We start from the raw sequence: 20,839 nt of genomic DNA on the forward strand, positions 1-20,839 counted from the left end.
GCAGCATCAATTCTACTATCTTAACATACAGGATATTCTTCTAAGTTTATTTCCATAACTATTACACAGTAAGCCACTGAGCGAAAAGAGAGTTCTATCCAGTGATTAATTTCTTGCTCAAGTGTCTGGCTTTTCTCTCTACCTATGAATTAATTATTTCTGTGCTCGAAACTGCATGAGACCTTGGCTTTGTGGGCTTAACCTTATTGCTGAAGATATATTTATATATTTTTTTTCTGCAGAACAGTGATGGACAAGTAAGTTATTTACTAGCCCCAAGTAGCAATTAGTGCACACTTATTGCTTAAACTGCATTTCTAAGTATTACTCTCTACATTTCCAACTCTACTGAAGTACACGTTATATATGTAAGGATACCATTGCCTCCTCTCTTTCTCACCAGTACAAACAGATATAGATCTACTTAGTTTCACTTCTACGGTACAGGTCATGTAGGAAGAGATGTCAATCCATTAGCCTCTTGCAAAATAAACATGGAAATAAAAAAAAGATATCACTGCAAGAGTTCTCCATTTTTCCTTGAGCTGGAATTTGATTTTAACATCTTTCTGAAAATAATCCATATAGAAAATGGTCATTAACTTCTGAGCTAAACAGATGCCACAGTTCAAGTACCCTGCAGGCAGGCAGACAGATAAGTAGCTGTTCTGTAGAACGCTGAAGCATACACAAGCCTGATTTTCAAATTATTCTTCTTGATTTTTTAATGCATCAGATCATTTCATAACTTTTTCCTGGGAATTTAAATAAAATAAAAAGAATCTGTAAAAATGAGATGGCTTTGAAAGTGAACCTTAAAGAAACAAACAAACAAACAAAAAAAACAGTCTTTTTTTTTTTTAAATCTTATTCCCAGATAGTGTTGGACTAGATGACATTTGAAGGTCCCTTCCAATTGAATGATTCTATCATAGAATCATAGAATTACCCAGGTTGGAAAAGACCTTAAAGGTCATCAAGTCCAACCGCAGCCTAACCATGGTACACTAACTCTAAATTTTAAAGGAGGAAAATTTATATTTTTAAATTATTTTCAGAGCAACCTACATAGACATTTCTGTATATTTTTATCTATTATATTTTAAGAGTAGAGCTCAGAGAGAAAATTTTGTTTCATATGTTTGGATTAAAAAAAAAAAAAAAAAAAGTGAAAAGCAGCTAAGTGAAAGCCTCATCCTTCCAATACATTTTGGCTATTTTCTATTTTTTTTCTATTTGCACAATCATTTCATCCCTAGAATTCACATCAGATTTTTCAATTCTGTTTCCACAGTTAATTTCTATTAGCAAAATGGCTGATACTCTTTTTCTGAACAATTCATTTCTACTTCATTTTTCCAGGCATTTGACATAGAGCTGTTAGCTGAAATAATTTTGCAGTTCCAGCCTACTGAATCAAACACAACTGCTTCACTGAGCATTGCAGTACACCTTTAGAAAGTCAATTACCATCAAGATGTCCTTCTGACTTTCAGAGGGAAAAAAAGAATCATTAACCTATCAACCCTCATCAACACAAGAAATTCTAACAGCCTATATATGACAATGCTATTTTATATGATATGAAAGTGAAATGAAAAGCAAAACATGCAAAAATAGTGATGATATTTAACACCTAATTTATATATATTTATTAATCTTATTGCCATAGGTATATATATAGTTATATAGCTATGTATATTACTAACCCTACTGAACGATTGTCAGTATAATCACATTGAACTGTGAAGAGAAAGTATGGATTTCTTTGGTTTTGCTTTAAGTAATATTTCATTAAGCCTGCAAAAGGAATCAACTGATGCCACTAAGAGGAGGAAATATATTTAAATTTGGAGCAGATATGAAAGTCACTTAAAGAGGTTTCTGGCCTAAGTTCTCCCATAGGTAAATTTTGAAATAATATTTCCTTAATAGTACTTTATGTCATCAAAATATTTATTCACTAACACAACTTCTTGAATCTTCCAACTTTCATATGATAGTTTGGCATCAAAATCTGAGTTTGTTTTTTGTTTTGTATTAAAGAGTTATTCGGAGACTTTGTTTTTTTATGAGCTAAATTACCACATTACAGCTGAATCATTTTGGTTTCATGAGTTTCAAAGGAGACACGTGAAACTGCCCATTTTCTGGAGAATAATATTCTTAGTTATATTTTCTGGGTTTTCTCTCACTCTTTTTTTTTTTTTTTCTTTTTCTTTTTCTTTTTTCTTTTTCTTTTTCTTTTTTTTTTTCCCCCTCCTGTACATGTGTGGAATTATTCAGAAGATATACATGACCCAGCAATTGATTTCATGAAGACTGGGAGTGCATTGGCAGACCCAGGTGGCCTGTTCTTAGCTTTGCCTGGATGAACATTCAAGACAGATGTGTGCAAACAGACAGTGAAAAAAGAATACAGGAACTCCTTGAAAATATCTCCAGGGAGGATACAGTAATTCTCTTCTAAATTCATGCCTTCTTTTCCTTTCTCTCTTATATAAATAAATGATCTTATATGAAGGGCATGACCTTTGCCCACAGTGCCAGAGGGAGCCAAATTGTTCAGAAGAAAGAGAAAAATACAATGCGAATTTCCAGAAAAGCTACATTTTTAATTTGCACAATTTCTTGCAAACCTTCTATCATATCATGCAATATTAAACCCTGCTCCAGGGTGCTCCATGTGTCAAAGAATTTCAGCCTTCTCTACCGTGCTTTTATATGGTCACTGAAACAGCTGAAATTTGATTTCCAACAAGTTTTGACTTACAATTTTATTCAGTTTCTATAAATGTGCAAGATCTTTCCTCTTCTTATGACATTTTGTGTCTATAATTTCAGCCTTCCTTTATTTTGAGCTATTTATCTTCGCCACTCATCTTCTCATGTAAAACTTATAGGAACTTCACAACTGCTCTCCATCTTAGATTAACTCAGTAAAAAGAGTGGGAAGGTCTCAAAGATAACATCTTTACAGAGGTCTTTAATGAGACCACAATATAAATAAAAATGAATTACCATTACAAAAAATGAAAACAAGTTGTGAAAAACATGAATTTCAATGGTTCAAAGACTAGCAGACAAACAGGAACCTTAAATTCACAGGTTTGAAAGACTTTTTTCACACTAAGGTTTCCTTATCCTTGAGTGATGAATGCTGGCTTTACTAATTACAGAAAGGAAATGGTAACAAGGAAGCATAGTTGCAACAGGCTAAAAAGCATTTTTATCTTTGCTGGCTCTGAAACATTTCAAGCATCTTATAAAGCCTGTTTGATTGATGCAGGCCATTAAAATAATGTGTTTAGGAAATTTAACATTGCCCCATGAAAGCTGAAATTTCTGCCATAAAAAATGGGCTTTCTGTAATGAAAATGAAAATTACAGCTTCAGAGATAAGTGCATGTAAAACTGCTGAATACATCAGCTGGTCTCTGTAGCATAATAGTGATTGGATGGTTACTGTTACACAGAATACCCTCAGAAATATTTTAAAGTTATAAATGTTCTCTCCACTAGATAATATACATATTTCTAATATTTAGTACTATGCATCCATCCCGCCTCATAAATTGCTTTCTTAACTGTACAGAAAAATGGTAATTTTCACTTCTTAATTTAGATATGTTCGGTGCATACTATGCATATTTTAAAATGATATCCACTCACAAAGACTCAAGACATATATACTGTCTCTGTATAGATGTAAATAGAGGTAGCTCTATTGGCTTATAAATATTAAAACTTAAAAGTATTAAAAGAGTTCTTACTGTGTCTGAAGTTAATGCTGGTTAGGTAATAAAAGCCACATCTTTAAAATATTGTTAAGGATTAGGTGCTGCATCATCAAAATTAAACAGTGTTTCAGGCTTCTGCATCTCTGGTTTTACAATCGTGCTAATCACAATTTACTTCTACCTTCCATCTATTTAGGTAATTGGGTTTGTTTTCAACTGCATGTATCTAAAATCTAATCACACAGCTAGAGTAAGATGTGTCCTCAGGCAAAGTGAGAGAACAGTCTTGTTTAAGACATGAAGAAACCACATACTAAATAAAAATAATATCATTTTGATTATTAAATCTTCTTGGTTTACAAGAAGTATTCAGTCACAAACCCAGAGGGCCATTTAAAATTCAGAAGCATTTACACAGAAGATCCATGGAAACCACAAAACCCTTTCTGTTGATTCTTTAAAGCTACCAAGCCTTTGTCATCAGTAACTCAAACCCACATTTTTAGAGAACATATGAAAGGAATTGTTTCTGATGTGAAAAGCCTACATGCTGGTTTTCAATTCCTCTAATGTCCATAGTCAGTGCAAAGTAAAAAAAGAAATGTTGTGCTTTGTTTTGATTCTCATTTTAAAATATTTCTGTTAAGTTCTTCAAAGCTAGAACAAATTTGTATTAAAAGCATCAAATACATGATTTTCAATTACATGAAATGCTGCCTTCAATCATAGAAAAAACCATATAGAAAGACTGTGAGGTAAAAATAGTACAAGACAAGGCACAGATGTTAACATCCCATGATAAGTCGTCCTGAATGACTTTGCAAAGCAATTCTTAAGGCACTTCAACATTTTTTTTTTAATTGCTGACCAGAACTGCACAAGAAAAACAAAGTATTATGAGCCTGTAGTATCTATATATGTTAAAAACAGGATGGGCATTATCATTATATTGTTATTATTATTATTACTGAATTCTTCTGAATTTCTATTTCACAGTCACTTCTGCATATTGACTTCAATTTCTTTTTTAGAATGTGAAGACATACAGAAATGTTGACATTTCCCACGAATGACAAATCAGTTTTACAGCTGGCAGCATTTGGAACACAGATATAAAATTCTACTAATACCTCAAAGGACTAATACAGAAAATCAAAACCAATTAATTTGATCAACTGTGAATAATTGCTCTCTTGTCTTTGAATTATTATTATTAGATATTATTCCAACATTTTTTTAAAGAACATTTTATTACTTCCTGTCATTTGACACTTATGATTTCTTAGTAACAACAGCTTCACTTGCATGTATTTCCATACTTCCTTGATTTTACTACTTGAAATAGAGTGGAGTTTCCATATTTTCATAACTAATGATTTGTTGGACCAACTCATTTTCAACCCACAATGCAATGATTAATGTATTTAGTATTTTACAGACCAATAACAATAGCCACATATTCATTCTTCACATAAATGAATAAGTTTTTGTTGTATAGAAACAACGTCCCTCTTTTTCATGCTGACACATGCTGACTGGTCAATGTACACTGATCAAGGTGAACAAATAACTATTGTTCATAACAGTATGCCTGAGGTAAGAAACTGTTTAAAGCACGCTGCTTCTTGTCAGATATATTTTTGAGAAACAAACAAATTTAGTAGTACCTAACTTCTACCTGAAGTACAAATGTATGATTGTCAGAAAATGTTTTCTATTTCTATTTGCCAAGAAACAATTTATAGAAATGCAGACTCTTTAAATATATTTTTGCTGGGAAGATTTCACAACTGAGGAGTAAATAATAGAGGAAGGTGCCTATAAAAGTTCTTTATTTGGTAGTGAGCTATCATACAAAACAAACTTGCTCTTTTAACAGCTAGGAAGAGATGACCACCTGTACAATAGTCTTATGCCTGAACTCTCTTATGTGATCAGGAAGGGCTCTAGTTCTTTGCTTAAATCAGACAACTAATGGTCAGCCCAATCACATAGAAGTGCTGTCAACTGCAGATATTCAGTATTCCATTTTCTCCATTGTTTTTGGAAAAGATCATTTGAAGTTACAAATTGTGCTAATTTCCTTATGGGGTAGGGATACTTTCAATTGTGAGGATGAGAAATCACTTTTCATGATCCTTTTTTCCTGCATTTTTTTAGGAATTTGTTAAACTTTTGGAAAGGAGGAAGGGCTTGAGAAGTAGAGTCCTTATGGTCTCAGATAAGGCTACCATATGACAAGTTTCTTTTACTACCTTGTATGCTCTCAACAATAGCTTAAATATACTACATGCAAATTAATGAGGATTTCTGATGTTTATACACAAAATATATATTTCACATTATGCAGCTAAGAATGTTTAGCTTATATTATATTCCTATATGTCTATAGATTTTAAAGATATTGAACACATTGGGTATAGTTTATGGGATTGAGAGGGATTTTTTTTTGTGTGCTTTAATTCTAGCTTGTTTACAATCTGTACATTTCATGTTTGTGTTCCATTTGGGATGAAAGCTAAGAGCAAACACAGTGAAGATGGAAGGAAGAAATTGGTCCTTAGAGATTTTCAGAATTGGAGAGTTAAACTAGATGACTTACAGATATTTCTTCCAAACATTGTTTTTATGATTCTATGATTAACTTTTTATTGATCATTATCTGTAAACCTTATGAGGGTCCATCCACACCAGCTGTTAATGTTGAAAGAAAGTCTCTTTAAATGTACTGCTCATCAAGCTGACATCCCTCTGTAATTTGAATTATATGCACTACTCACAGAAGACTGACTCACAGGTGAATAGAATGAATATTCCTATAGTTGGAAGACTGTGTGACAGCCAGTGTGCTTAGAAGAGCATAGTGAATTATTAAGATGTAACTAAGGACAGGACTGAGGTCAGAAATAGGCCCCATGTAACATCACATCAACACCACCTACAACTGGGAAAACAACGTAGAATAGTTGCACCAATAGAACATTTTTTGGCATCTATAAATTTTCTCTATTATTCTATCAGGTCAGTTGTGGATTTATTACTTATGTAAGCATTCCTGTCGAATTTGGTCAAATCTTTTATAATCAAAATGCAGAACTGCACCGTTTTCTATTACACAACTGCAATATTCCTTTGAAGAAACTAATTTATCATTGAAGAATCATAGGGAAGTTTCTCTTCCTCCCCCCCCCCCCCCCCCCCCCCCCCCCCCCCCCCCCCCCCCCCCCCCCCTTACCACATAGACTAATCCTATATTGAGATTATTACAATCTTATCTACAACTTCGAATTTACCTTCTTGACAGATATCAAAGTAGAAACTTACTTATGTGTCATTAGATATAACAAAATGTAGTGAGCTAAAACACAGTGGAAGTAAATTTCCCTCATGATTTTGGATTTCTGGCTTCTTTCTGAACACTCTCTCCTTCCCTTTCCATAGGATGTAATTTTAGCTTCTAATCTAGAGGCAGAAAAAAGCATGCTCTTTTAAGATTATATATGAATGAATGATTATGGATTAACCACTATTAAATCATGGACAAGCTGTATTCCAGCAGTGATTTGAATCTACAAAATCACAGAGATTTAAAGTTAATGGCAAAAATTCAGTTTGACAACTTGTCCTTAATTCACCCTATTGAAAAAATTAAAAACAAAGGTACAATGGCATGAGTTCATGAGTGTCGACCCCAATTTTTAGTTTTAATGTTAAATTTTTTTGCTGTTGTCGGTTTTAGTCTTACTAAGTTAAGCTTTGGAAAATGCTATATATATGATGATGGCATGAATGTTTGCTTTTTCTTGTTGTTTTAAAACTGACATACACAGAAATCTATTTTAGGTGATTCCTATCTGAGATTTTAACCAGGAGCAAAAACAAAGCTTTTCCATCATATATAAAAAAAGGTCAAAGGGTATGTTTTAAGAAAGAAACTCACAGGGCTTATTGGAACACTCAGCCAAAAGAGATGATGAAAGTTTGAAATAAAAGAACAAGCAGAGGAAGAAGAGATTTATCTTTACAAATAACTAACAATTGAGTAATAGTAATTAAAAACTAGAAGGGACATTCCATCTCCAGAATGTTATGTTTCTACTTTAGCAATGCAGAAAATGGAGATCTGAAAAGGAAAGACACTGCTAGTATCCTAAAACTGTAAAGCACCTCATTGCTCAGCTTTCCAGGTAAAGAGAGTGTCTAGCTTTGCTAAGTATAGTAACTGCTATAGGTTATGGCATGATCAGAAGCTAAGAAAGAAGTGTTCTCTCTTGCTGCAAAACTCTTAAGATAGATGAAGAAAGAATTCAGTTAACTTGTTGTTTCTTCAATATTACCGATGTAAAGTTAAGAATCTATGTAAGCACATAAGATGTTATGAGACAACAAGATTACACTATGACACATTAAATAGTCCAAAATGCCATACATAAGAATTATAGACACAATAGGGCAGCTCTTCTGAAAATAACTACAGTGGTAATTCTTTGCTCATGGTTCCTATTCCTTATCTCTGATTAGTAAGAATGAGATTTACTGGTATCAATAATCCCAGAAATCAAATTCCAAAGTGGTGCAAGTATATAAATATTTCTGGAAAATGAATATAGTCTTTTCAATTTTTTTTTTTTTTTAGTTGTTGTTGTTGTTGTTTTGTTTTGGGGTTTTTTTTTTTGGAGATGCAGGATCCTATAATCGACTACCTGTCCACATAGCAAATACCTCAAATTTAGACTCTCCATATTCAAACCATACAATCAACGACTGAAAAAGTTTACAAAAAAAAAAAAAAATAAATCCTGGGAGATAAAGTAACAGATACATCTGAAGAAACTCATCTACTACAGGTGTAAATTTGTAGGTTATGTTCTTTATGAATTATCTACCTAAGTAATTACTTGTAATAAGCATAGTAGGACAGAGAAACATTTCAACAAAAAATCATATAAAATATTTGAGGGTAAACTTCTACAGCATTACCAAGTTATCCAATTCCTTGATACCACTAATAAATATTGAGGGGTGAACACTAATGATGTTCAGTAATTATAGTTCTACTGCTTCCTAATTAATAGATAAAATAGTAATGAGGTATCTCTCCTAATCAACAGATAAATAGTATTCACCTTTATCTGAGGCTCAGATTTACATTCACAGAACATCTGCATCAGCTTTCACTTTCATGTAAATTGTTAAAATCTTTAGCAATTCCCTGAGTACTAACTGTAGTCCAATAATAATGTCACTAGTCCTTTATCTGAGTGAGTATTCAACCATTAATATAAACATAAACTCTAATCTGGATATTCTGTTTTAATAATAATGCTGAATATTACACATTATGTATTTAAATTATTTTTATCTGAATCTTTAAAACTGTAAGGAATTTACAGAATTTAGTTTTTAATTAATGATAAACAATAAATTCCAACTGTGAATCAAAATTTTCCTATGGTTACGTATGTTTAATTCCCTGTGATTTACTGAAAATGCTTTGTGGGTGTGGATGTCTCAGAGCAGAAGTTGGCCTAATTTTTGTTATGTTTTATACAGTAATGTGGTACCTGAATAAAATTACCTGGAGGATCAGCAGCCAGTTTCTACTAGACTCATAACATTTCCAAGCACTGAAGGCATATTTGGAGCACATTAGTTTCAAAATCTCTTCTGTCAAAATTTGCTTGCATAATAAAACACTAGAGGTTCTTGTGAGATCCACAAGGCTGCAGGAATTCAGCAGTAAATAAAAGCATGAAAAATTAGAATGCTTAGAAAAAAACTTGTTTTAAGAATAATAGAATTGTAGAACACGAATGCATTTAATCTGCTCAAATGCTCATAGGCAGGGACACATTAAACACTAATCATGAACAGCTGAGGTTTGTCTTATCTATGTTAACAAATTACTAATGACAAGTGTTTGAATTATCAACTATTCCTACAGTTTAAATTATTTTTCTAACAATAAACTATTTACTTCCCATTATTAATTAAGTTTTTTATTTATTGTCTCCAGTAATTTCAAAGATATTATTAATAATATCTTTTAAATATCTTCACAATGTTGTTATTCACGCTTAAACTAGCCATGAAAGTCCACAATTTTCAAGTGATTTGAGCTCATGTTTTCTTTCTTTTTTTTTATTTTTATATTCCACTTTTATGGCTGCCATTGCAAATAATTAAGTTAGAAGATTGCTTTAAAAGTCCAGGCTGAGGGGTTCAGACAAATCACGTGGGTCTAGAAGTCAAACTCTAAGCAGAGCATGAAACAACATGAGATTTTCCCTTCTTCCTTTCTTGCCCCTTTAACTGTGGAACCTCTCAAGAGATCCATATCACTGACAAGGAGGTCAAATTTTTTTCTCCTAATGTAGCTTTTTAATCTTTTTGCCTCCTGTTTTCTAGATTTTTGACCATTCACTAAGTTTCATTTATAAAGCATACTGCTCTGTACAGGCAGCTATCCAACTGCCTCTGCAAAACACATAGATGTGCTCATAGCACTTTTTAATAGTGCAGTGAGTAAGAGAGATGTTGGAAAATCAGATCAGTAAATGGGAAATTCTGAATGCCCATTCCAAATATGTTAGAGCTGAACTTGAATTTTAATTTCTAAGTATGAAAATAAACAGTTTAAAATGTTCAGTTATGACAAGAGAGAAAATACTATGCACATACAAGACCTATGTAGCACAGATAGGACTTGCCTTTCCTCTACTATACACAAGGAACCTTGCAGAAGATAATTTTGAAGTAGTTAATCCAGAAAATGAACTTCCTGTTTAACACCAGTAATCAACATCAACGTACTGATCAACTTGTAATTGAACTAATTCATGAGGGCTCCAACTACCCTGGAGATGATTATTTGTATATTCTTTACTCTTTACATGGAATATTAAAATAATATGTTTAAATATAGAAGCGCTGTCATTTCCAAGTCTTTACCATGTTTATGTTAAAAGGAAAAGGCAAAATTTTGAGACACCATACTTTCTAAAAGCATCTTGGTTTATCTTAAATCCAGAAATAGAATAGTGGCAATGTATTGGCAAATGCAGTAACTTAGTAAGATCTATGCCATGCTGAAATGCAAATCAATAGTGCTTGTACTGTACTGCCATTATTACAGACTATTGAATAATTCTACATAATGTTAGTTGGTTGCCTGCAGTGTTCTAAGTTTATGTGATATAGCAGTTCATCAGTTTGCGCATCACAGTTCTTCACATCTTGTATTTCCTTGCAACATCACAATTCCCACTACAGTTAATCTGGACATATTTGCATATTCACTTAAAACAAAGGTGACCCATGTCAAGCTTTTAGTTGCATCATTTTAATGCAGTTTTCATAAAAAGGATTTGTATCCCGCATCTCTAATTTTCTAAAAGTTAATCACAGTCTGATTTTTAAAATAATTTCAATAACAATATGTCATCCACAACTAAAAGTCATAACGCTTTTCTCTGTAGCTTGTGTTGTGAATATTATATCATGCAGATGGGAATGTTTAGTTCTTTGTCCCTTCCATGGCATTAGACACATAAGAAATTATCCTACAAGTTTCAGCTTTTTTTTTTTTTTTGCATAATGAAATCTTACTTACAGGACACCAGACATTTATATGAGAAAATATTTAGCTCTTCCAAAAACCTGATAAAGTTTTCTACAAAACCCCCATTGGAGTTTGAATATATTATCTTCAAAGATTTTTAGAACTTGCAAAACTTCCAATCAGCATCTTACATTTTGCCTGGAGCAGAATATCAAAGCACAGAACATTTTATCAAGCTTACCCTACCCTCTAACTTATCCTCTGCACATATGGATTTGACTAACTTAAATTCTAGAGAGTGTTGAGACAAGGAATACACTGTGAGAAGAATTCTGGATTTCCAGGAACTCAAAATAAAAGTACCTAATATGGTTCAGCAGGTCAGCATGCTGCAATTACAGGCTTTCAAACCTAAAATACCATAGGAATCATTTAAAATCTCTTCTTTGCAAGCTTGCAAATGCCATAACTCACGCTGTCAACAATTTTTAAGCCCCAGGACCATAATTCCCACCAAATATCAGTGAAATATTTTTTGGGGGGCACGAATGAGAGGATAGGGTTATCTTTGTTGATAACTTTAGAATCAGGGACACTTCCAGTTGAATGGACCTTGATACACAACTTGCAATGACATTTAACAGTTCCTTTACAAGTAATGAGTTAACATATTTTTCTTTTGCAATAACCATAAACCATTCATTTTATTCATAAGAAATAGTTCAGACACCGTTCTTTAAAGATAGAGGATAAAAGTTCACCTTTTACTTCAACATTTCAAAGATTTGATATTATTAGATTGCTACTCTGAAATGACTCAGCATCCTGTGTGTCTCACCTGCACTTTATGTAATGAAGTTATGGCAGTAACAAAGTCCTTTTCTACTTTGACTGCAAAAAACTCTGAAATACAATTGTCAATGAGGGAACCTCTGTTCAAAGCATCATTCACTTAAGGCATTTGTCAGTGTTTTCAGGCACTGTGAAGGTGAAAAAGGAAAGTTCTAAACACATCTCTTGTTTGATTCACATTATGCTGGAAAATGCTTCCTTATTGTGACAGTGTATACTGGCAATAGAGTGCTGTCTGAGAAGGATGTTTATGTGTCCTATGCAAAGTTCAACAGCTTTCTTGAAGCACCATTAACAATATATTGCCATTCTGAATACACCTCATATTTTAGCATTTTGTTTTTTAATGAAAATGGACTAGCATTAGAACAATTAGTTCAAAACTGAATTAGACATTTTCTTTGAGCTAAGATAATTTCAGCCTGAAGCAAAATACACTTCCATCATATGGGCAAAATTTGAACAAGAAGAATTCATGAAAATGTTTCCCTTGCCCTTGTTACCACTTTATACTCTTTTCCACTACACAGCTTTCATTTTCATTGCTGGATGGAAAAAAAAAAAAAAGCGGCTCTGGCTGTAATCCCTGACTCAATCTGACCATATATCAGCCTTTTAAGAGTGAACATGTAATATCAACATGTTTCTAATGTATCAAACCAGCTCAGATTCTGCAATCTTGTCTACCTTAATGATGAAGAGACATCTTTTTTTGCTCTCTCTAGCTTTTACACCTCAGGTGGCAGAATCTGTTCTACCGTCTAAGGTCCCAGAATTAGCTTTTTTTCTTTTTTTACAATTTACATGTCAGTCAGTAAAGTCTGACATATAAGATTAGCATTCATATTTGAACATTAGTTACTAAAATAATTGCCTTAAGAACAAGTACTGTTCAAAAGATTAGCCAAATTATTAACCCAAGGTAAAGCTTTGAGATGGCTCTTATCCTTGGTTTGTTTCAATATCCAGTACAATAGCATACTACAAGTAGATTATTTTTATGTTGAATATAAAGCATTTTGACTAATAAAGCTGAATTAATATCTTGAAAGAAAACATGGCTTCTCAACCTGTTTTTCAAGTGCAAAATAAATAAATAAATAAATAAAAGTATTTCAGCGATATGATTTTTCTCCTTCCTGAGAAATAGAATAACTACTGAAGTAAGAAACAGAGGACCGCTGTTTCACAAATAATACGCAAGAAAACAGCTGTTATACACTGTATTCTGTTTAAGAACTTCTGGTATTGAGGCTGGAAGCACCCTTCCAAATTCACACAGATTGCAAAAACTTTCACTGTTCAGTAAGGAATCAAACTAATTACAGCACAGTTTGTCAAACCTAAAAATATACATTGGAAAAGACAATGTTTATGTCTTAATTTACAATAGCTAAAATAAGAGACACTGATGTTAATACCAGTGATATTAGTTGAGCTTCCTGATGACTGTCCACAAAGTATTCTATCCTCTAAGTAAGGGATGCAATGTTTAAAATACAACCAACTTCAGCATGATATAGGTGATTTTTTTCAAGTGAGACTATTGTTTTTATGTATAATGATTCATCTAAATGGTGGAAAATCTACTCAAGGGGTCTGGGACATTACTTTCACTTACTCTCCATTGAATGAACTGTGGCTATTCTAATAGTTAAGATAGAAATATAGAGATCTTCACAGAGCTTGTGAGAATTTTGCCCTCTGGCATTTCCCATTTATTTCAACACATACAATCTATAAAGCATTGTTAAGGAAATGGTAGATAACCCTTGAGATAATCAAGCCTAAATGTAAACTTTATAAAGGTGACTTGCTATGTTCACTGTATTAAGAAAAAAATGAGATTCCATGGGCATTAATGTTTATATGCACAGCATACTGAAGAACACAATGGACTGTAATGGATGCTTTTGGATCTGACCTCTTTAATGGATCTGACCTCTTTCTCTCTCCCTCTCTTTCAATCATTATTTGATACAAGATGACAGAAATTCATGAGAACCAGTGTAAATGAAAAATGCACTAGAACTTAACTGCATTTCAGAGCTAGTGGTGTCAAGGGGACAAGCAATGCCCGTGTCTGTCAGGACGTAAATTAAGTCACTTTGTGTGATTCACTCTTAAGATCCAGAAAAGACTATGGCCAAGAACATGGCATGATATGTTTGGTAAACTTTACATTCAATAAAGAATCTGTTATCCCAGTCAAATTTGGATTCCCCATTGTGCTGAATGCTATTTTGCTGCAATAAATTATTGTCAATTAATTATGAACGCTAAGGGAAATTTTCTAGATTCTCAGAGTAACAAAGATTACTTGCTGAAGACATTTGCAACCTTTGGAATATTAGAAATCACCAGTTATCTGTATTACAGAAATTCTGTCTGGTAAATGACTAAATATAATATGTATTAAATCTTGATTACTGGAATCTGTGTACCATAACCTCTTTTACTGTGCCAAAACATCACATGCCAATTTTCAATGATGTACTGAGTATTGCAGCATGCAGCACAAATTAAGGAACAAGATCTTCTCTCTTGGTGACTTACTCAGTAAAAACTGCCATATTATCAAATAGTGATGGAAGTCACTTCCAGCCAGGCTTTTGGGAGTCACAGTCAGGCAAATGTGGCAGTGCACTACAGTAGATCCATTCAGGCCCATGAGCTTGCTCTAGCTTGTCAGAATCCAGACCAAGCATCTTAGTACTCAACCTGAGAAAAGCAGGCTTGTCAGGAGCCAAGCAGATGTCATTATGCCTGTAATATCATGCAACAATCTGTAAAATCTCCTTTCAGAGACAAGAGGTTCATCACAAGATTCATTTGCACAAATCAAAAATGATTTTCCTGTACGTGTAAGCTTTTCCCTTTTTGCAGTGAAAGAACATCACGTAATTCAATGTCACAGACAAAGATTCTTAGCTATTGTTTAGTTAGATACTACTGATTAGTGTTTTGGTAGCTGAGATAATGAGCCAGGGAGTGATTGTGAAGAGCTGTTGACATGTTTGTAGGAGGGAGAGGGAGGATGCAAATGGAGCATTACTATACCCCTTTCACATGCATGTGATCAAGTTGTAGGCTCCTAGTCATTGCTACACCATGAACATCACCCACAGGGAAGACTCCGTTTCTATTTCCAAGACATTACTCAGTACTCTCTAACTGTACAGATGATGTACATAACTTGCCCATACATAAGCTCATAAAGAACAGCAGAAAATCACACGTATGTATATATGTATTCATCCATTACCAGACATTACAGTTCAGCCAACCATTTGAGTTATCACCTACTATTTCTAGGTCTTCTGTGCTAGTTAAAGGACAGTTTCTTTATACAGCATTAAGACATTTCAAAGTCTGTATGTTGTTTTTTAATAGTCATAAAACTGAGCCTTGAATTTTGAGCTCAAAATAAAGGACTTATAACCCATTCGTAAATTGCTACTACTGGTAGATTTACAAATTTTCAAAGGTTCTGAAAGAGGTACTTTTCGTCTAAGCCCCACCGCTTTAGTAAGAACCTTTCAAAAAGTGTATCAAGATACATTTCACAACAAGCAATTTAGCAGCAATAGTGACATAACTTGTTATCTGTCTTGCAGTGGATTCTGCAGCCTTCTTTATTCACATCAAGTGGTGGTGTGGTTTTTTTTTCATGGCAGATATGTGACACTGGACTAATCTAAGTTTGTCTAAGTCTTCTAATCTAAGTTTGCTCTAATAGTTAACTTGCAAGATGTTCTTTGAATAAAAAGGGTGGAGGGAAACAGGAGACATTTGTACACAAACATGAAATTAAAGGTAACTTAATTATCTGTCTCCATAACATCAGCTGGCAGCTTATTTATTTCTTATTTGTTATGTTGATAATGCAATTGTACTCAGTGTTTTTTTATGATAGACTAATTTTGTTCTCTTTCTGGGAAGGCATGATGTTGATAGAACTGTTAAGAGACATTTTCTACCTGGTCTGTATTTCTAAGCTGTATGTGCACAAGGCATTAGATGAAAAATATATGCATGCATCAGCTACAAAAATGAATGGTATCTGTGCCTCAGCTTGGGCTGGTGAGAAGTTCCGTACACCACAAATAACAGCTGAATCTCATCTGCCCTTTTCTTTGCTGGCAAAATCTGACTTCAGATGAGTCAGAAGCCAAACAGTACCAGGTTTCACAAATGTCTGCAGAGGATGAACAGACAGAATTACATATTTCTATTAAGAATATCCAGAGAGTATGTTTTGCAGGAAGTAATTCCATTATGTGCTGAAGTGCTAGGGTTCAGCATTTAAATACACAAAATTCAATACTGCATTAATTTGATCCACCTCATTAGCATCCAGAAACATTTAATGAAAAATGACAGAACTGTTGCAGCTGATTTCAGACTAAGTGGTAGGCCCTGAGAATTTTAAGTCGATAACTAATGCATAATATATATCAAATATCCTGTGAAATATATAATGAAATGCATATAATGTATCATGTGTAATGTAGATGATGCATCATATAATACATGATTAATACACTAAAAGAGGCAATATTCTAAATTTTATATCCATGGAGAACAAGTTTCAGTAAAATTACACTATAAAAAGATTTCATGTTTCATCTCTGTATCTTGAAACAGGGAAAACTAATAGGGAATCACTGTTTTACATAATAGGATACATCCTGCTGCAGCTCAAGTAAAACTAACAGGAGAAAATCAACTGTAAGCCATTCGCCTTACTTCAGAAAATGAATAAGCAAATTGGATGGCACAGAAACCAAATAAATTGTTGCAAACAAATGTCTTTTTCTGCAAAAAGGTTTCCTTCATATTTTGGATATCTCGGTATTTTCAGTATTTCAGCTAGTTTTTAGAGTGGATCAAGGTTCTTGAAAAAATGTAGTATGAGCACTTCTATCATTTCCTGGTAAACATCATATCACAGATTTATGAACTGATTTTTGACAGTTGCCTCCATGACTCACAAAAAATACCCTGTTTCATATAGCAAATGCATACACAAGGAATAGGAAAACAAGCATGAATCAGAAACCCAGTCTATCATGTACATTCATTACCAGAAAAGGCTGAGACAGAGTAGCAAAGTGCAGCTCTTGGCAAACACATTTGTGATTTTATGTTAAACAAAACCAACTACAAGCCAAACTAGGTCTACAGATACGAACAGGCCACCTTTTCCTTAAAAGTGTCTTGCAATCTGCACAATATACTTCCTAGCACTGAAGGTCCTGACAGAAAAAAGAACTTAACTTGATCTCCATTTGAATAAAATAAATATTGTTTTGATAACTATTGATGCTAATGAAGAAAGAAATCAACATCCACCTCCTCGAATCCTAGACCCAGACCAACTACGCTGTTATCAGTCTTATGTACCTGAGGTGCACTTAGTATCAAGGATGTCATCAGATTATAAGTACAAAGATAATCCATTTAAAACGTTTCTTACATATGAGCACACTCAAATACAAGCCTCTAATACTGATCTTACGGAAATATTATTAAACTGACAAAATATGATTTTGATTTTATTGAAATCAGTAAAGTTGAAATGATCATAAAAATTATCATTATACCTCTAGAAGAACAACAATTACCAATTATTTAGTTTGTCTTTTTCTTGCTTAAAGCAATTTTTAATTGTACACATTCTATGCCCATTTTCTACATGAAGTGAAACTGATCCTTATTATTTTGAAGCTAGTAATAACCATTATGAAATCCTATTACATATACCACTGGATGTGTCTCTAGGACATATGGTGCCCAGAGTGGGAAAAATAACTGTGGCATCATTAGCTATTAAATAATTATACGCATGTTTTTTACAGTGAGAAGTAGGCTTATCATCTCTATTACTAAACTTAAAGTAGCTACTATTTATTTTCATTGGCTGAGAACCTCGATGTGACTGGTGCAACAAGGATTCTAATTAGAGTAATCCTTACCATAACCTGATTGCCTGCTGTTTTCCAGCTTGAACAAGATTTGAATTTGAAGAATACTCACTATGCTGGATCTATGTAATGCGAAACAATTTTCTACCTTAATAGCCACACTGCAGAATGTGAAAATTGGCAATTATTCATTTTGCCATGAGCTAGTAACTGGAAGTGTGAAATTCTCATCTGCAAAGAATGGTATAGTAAATCATGGATTAGCAAAGTCAGACACTCTCAGTGAAAGTGTTTCCTTTTGCTTTTACCTAACAAATCTAATATATTCAATATGACTCTTCTCTTGACTGCAAAAAAATCATGTGAACTTTACATAATTTCTTCCCCAGAAAGAATGTGTTTTAAAGATCAGGGAACTAATCAATGTTAATATAGATTTCCCTCAATGGAGTCTGGGCATCAAATCCCTATTCATATTCTCACCGATTTTTAACAAGTTTTGACAACCTCACACAACCATTATAAGGATCACTTAATAAACATTTTGTGTTGAAGATAAAGCAGCTAGAATGTCTTTAAAAGTGTATGCTAACAGGGATTTTCCAGCAAAGCAAAAAAGAGTATAACTAATACTTCTGATCTTTCAGTACATAAAATTGTGGTTTTTAATCTAAATTGACTACTTTTTCCATTAGATGGAAGAAAAGAGACATCTCCATAAGCTAACTGTCACACCAACATCCAAGACAAATGGGATAAACTCTTGTCTGGAGGTTTCACTCTGTCTCAGTTTTCATTCAAAATCTATGCAGGGACACAGAATAATTTGAGCCAACACCTATCTTTATGATAAACAAATCTCTCTTCTCATGTATTTTGTAGGAAATTCTACATCTTGGTAGCTTTTTTTTTTTTTTTTAGGGTAGGCTGATAATTTTTCTGTCAAGCTGGGCAGAAAGCTAAAATCCTTATTCTACGATGGAAGCAGTTAATCTTAAGTTCATGACACTGCATTACATCTGGCACACTATCAGAGACATGTTAGTTAGCCTACTGTATCTAGAAAGCTGACAGAGAGTCCAGACTTTCAGTCTCTTCGGTAATAGAATTAGATCTCTATTGCGGAATGAGGAAGGTTACTATCAGGTTACTAGGCAATCAATGTAAGTGTGAGCAAGATTTATAGCAAAAAGGATAAAAGTAAAGAAAAGGTCATTATAGAGTTGCTTTTGATGGTTAAGTAATGCCTTAACCCAGAAGAAAGACAGGGTTTTTTATTTGTTTGTTTTGTTTTTTTAACCCATAGGAAAGCAACAGGAACACTTTAATTGATAGAAGCACCTGAACATAGCAAATACCAGTAATGTATATCTCATCTCCTGAGTAGAGTTAACTATTAGCACATAATAAATTTTCATATCTTTATATACTCCAAAGAGACTTAATTCTTTATGGATTCTATTTACAGGCTGTAAAAATAAAGTATGCAGAAATAAAAGTGTTAAAAGTTCATAATTTTTATAAATATGTAGAAAAAATATAATAGATAATATTCCATACCTGAGCAGTGGTTGTTTTGGATAGGAAGGCTGGTCTCCGTTTTGGCATGACTGAGTTTTTTTTGTTACTTGCTTGTAAATATTCCTTGCTGTTACTCCAATCCATAACATCGTAGATAGTGTAGAATAATGCAGTACTATGCCAACCTAAAATAGTGGACAGTTAAACAGGTCAATAATAAGTGGATCAGTAAAACAGGACTTTAAGAATCTTACTACAATTGTACAAGCAAGCAGATTTCTTTTTAATTGAATTTGTAATTGCATCATTTTTTTTCCCTTTCTCTCTGGTTCTTTCTAACCACAGAATAAAAACACTTTAAGAAAGCAGATGGAATCTGCTACTTATCTATCATAGATAATATCTGTGATACCAGATGGTATGTTAGGAAACCAAGATGTTTAAGACATTTGTAAAGAACCTGATTAATGACAGCTTTTACACCTGGATTTAAAGTGATGCAATATTTGGCTTGTGTTGAAAACTTTGTTAGCCTATCATGACAAAAAAAGCTGAAAAAAATTTGAAAGGATGCCATTATTGTTTGCTTTTATGTTCTATAATTTTTCATCAATATATTTAGCAATATCCTGTTGTAGTTCAATCTCACATGCATACAGCCCGCATTGACTTCTTGTAATAAGCAGCTGTTTTTAGATATTTTTAAGCAAGCTCTCAGATTCTTCATAGTGTTATTACCACGGTGTCTCTTAGACAATGGTTTGTTTATCATTTAAAGTAAAATAAAACACAATCACTCCTAAATACTAAAATGTTATGTTAGTAATTATTATTCATTATTATAGAAACAGTAATTGGAATTTTATCCAATCTGCAATGCTTTATTTCATCAGCTAAGTTTCCATCTGATTATATAAAATGAGGTTACCTTTGAAGCAATAACCTGACATTTTGCAGTGACAAATAAAATATTGCTATAATTGGAGACCACATAAATGTTTAAAGAATACGGAAAATTGCTAAATAAAGTTAACACAAATCTATTATAATGATTTATTTGAATCAGTGTTCACTTTTGCTCAACAAAATAATTCATCAGTAAAGAAAAAAGCACATTAATTTTGTTTATATTTCATAATGCAGCATAAACTTGAATATAACAGCAAATAGTATCATCAAAAAATCCTTGTAATTTTCTCTGGAACTTGTCTGGAACATTAGACAAGAGAGCATAAAGC

General features: G+C 33.1%; 1 protein-coding gene across 4 annotated transcripts in view; it reads right to left on the bottom strand.

Annotated features, from left to right (window-relative positions):
• Nucleotides 1–20,839, bottom strand: part of ADGRA1 (adhesion G protein-coupled receptor A1) — a 241,001-nt gene that overhangs the window by 11,822 nt on the left and 208,340 nt on the right. For all 4 annotated transcript variants that reach the window (XM_015867228.2, XM_015867230.2, XM_015867231.2 and 1 more), the window contains one exon: nucleotides 19,641–19,786. In XM_015867228.2, the coding sequence (XP_015722714.1) occupies nucleotides 19,641–19,786 (146 nt within the window). The remainder of the gene's footprint in view (nucleotides 1–19,640; nucleotides 19,787–20,839) is intronic.

This window comes from Coturnix japonica, chromosome 6 (genome assembly GCF_001577835.2).
Source record: "Coturnix japonica isolate 7356 chromosome 6, Coturnix japonica 2.1, whole genome shotgun sequence".
NCBI classification, from domain to species: Eukaryota; Metazoa; Chordata; class Aves; order Galliformes; family Phasianidae; genus Coturnix; species Coturnix japonica.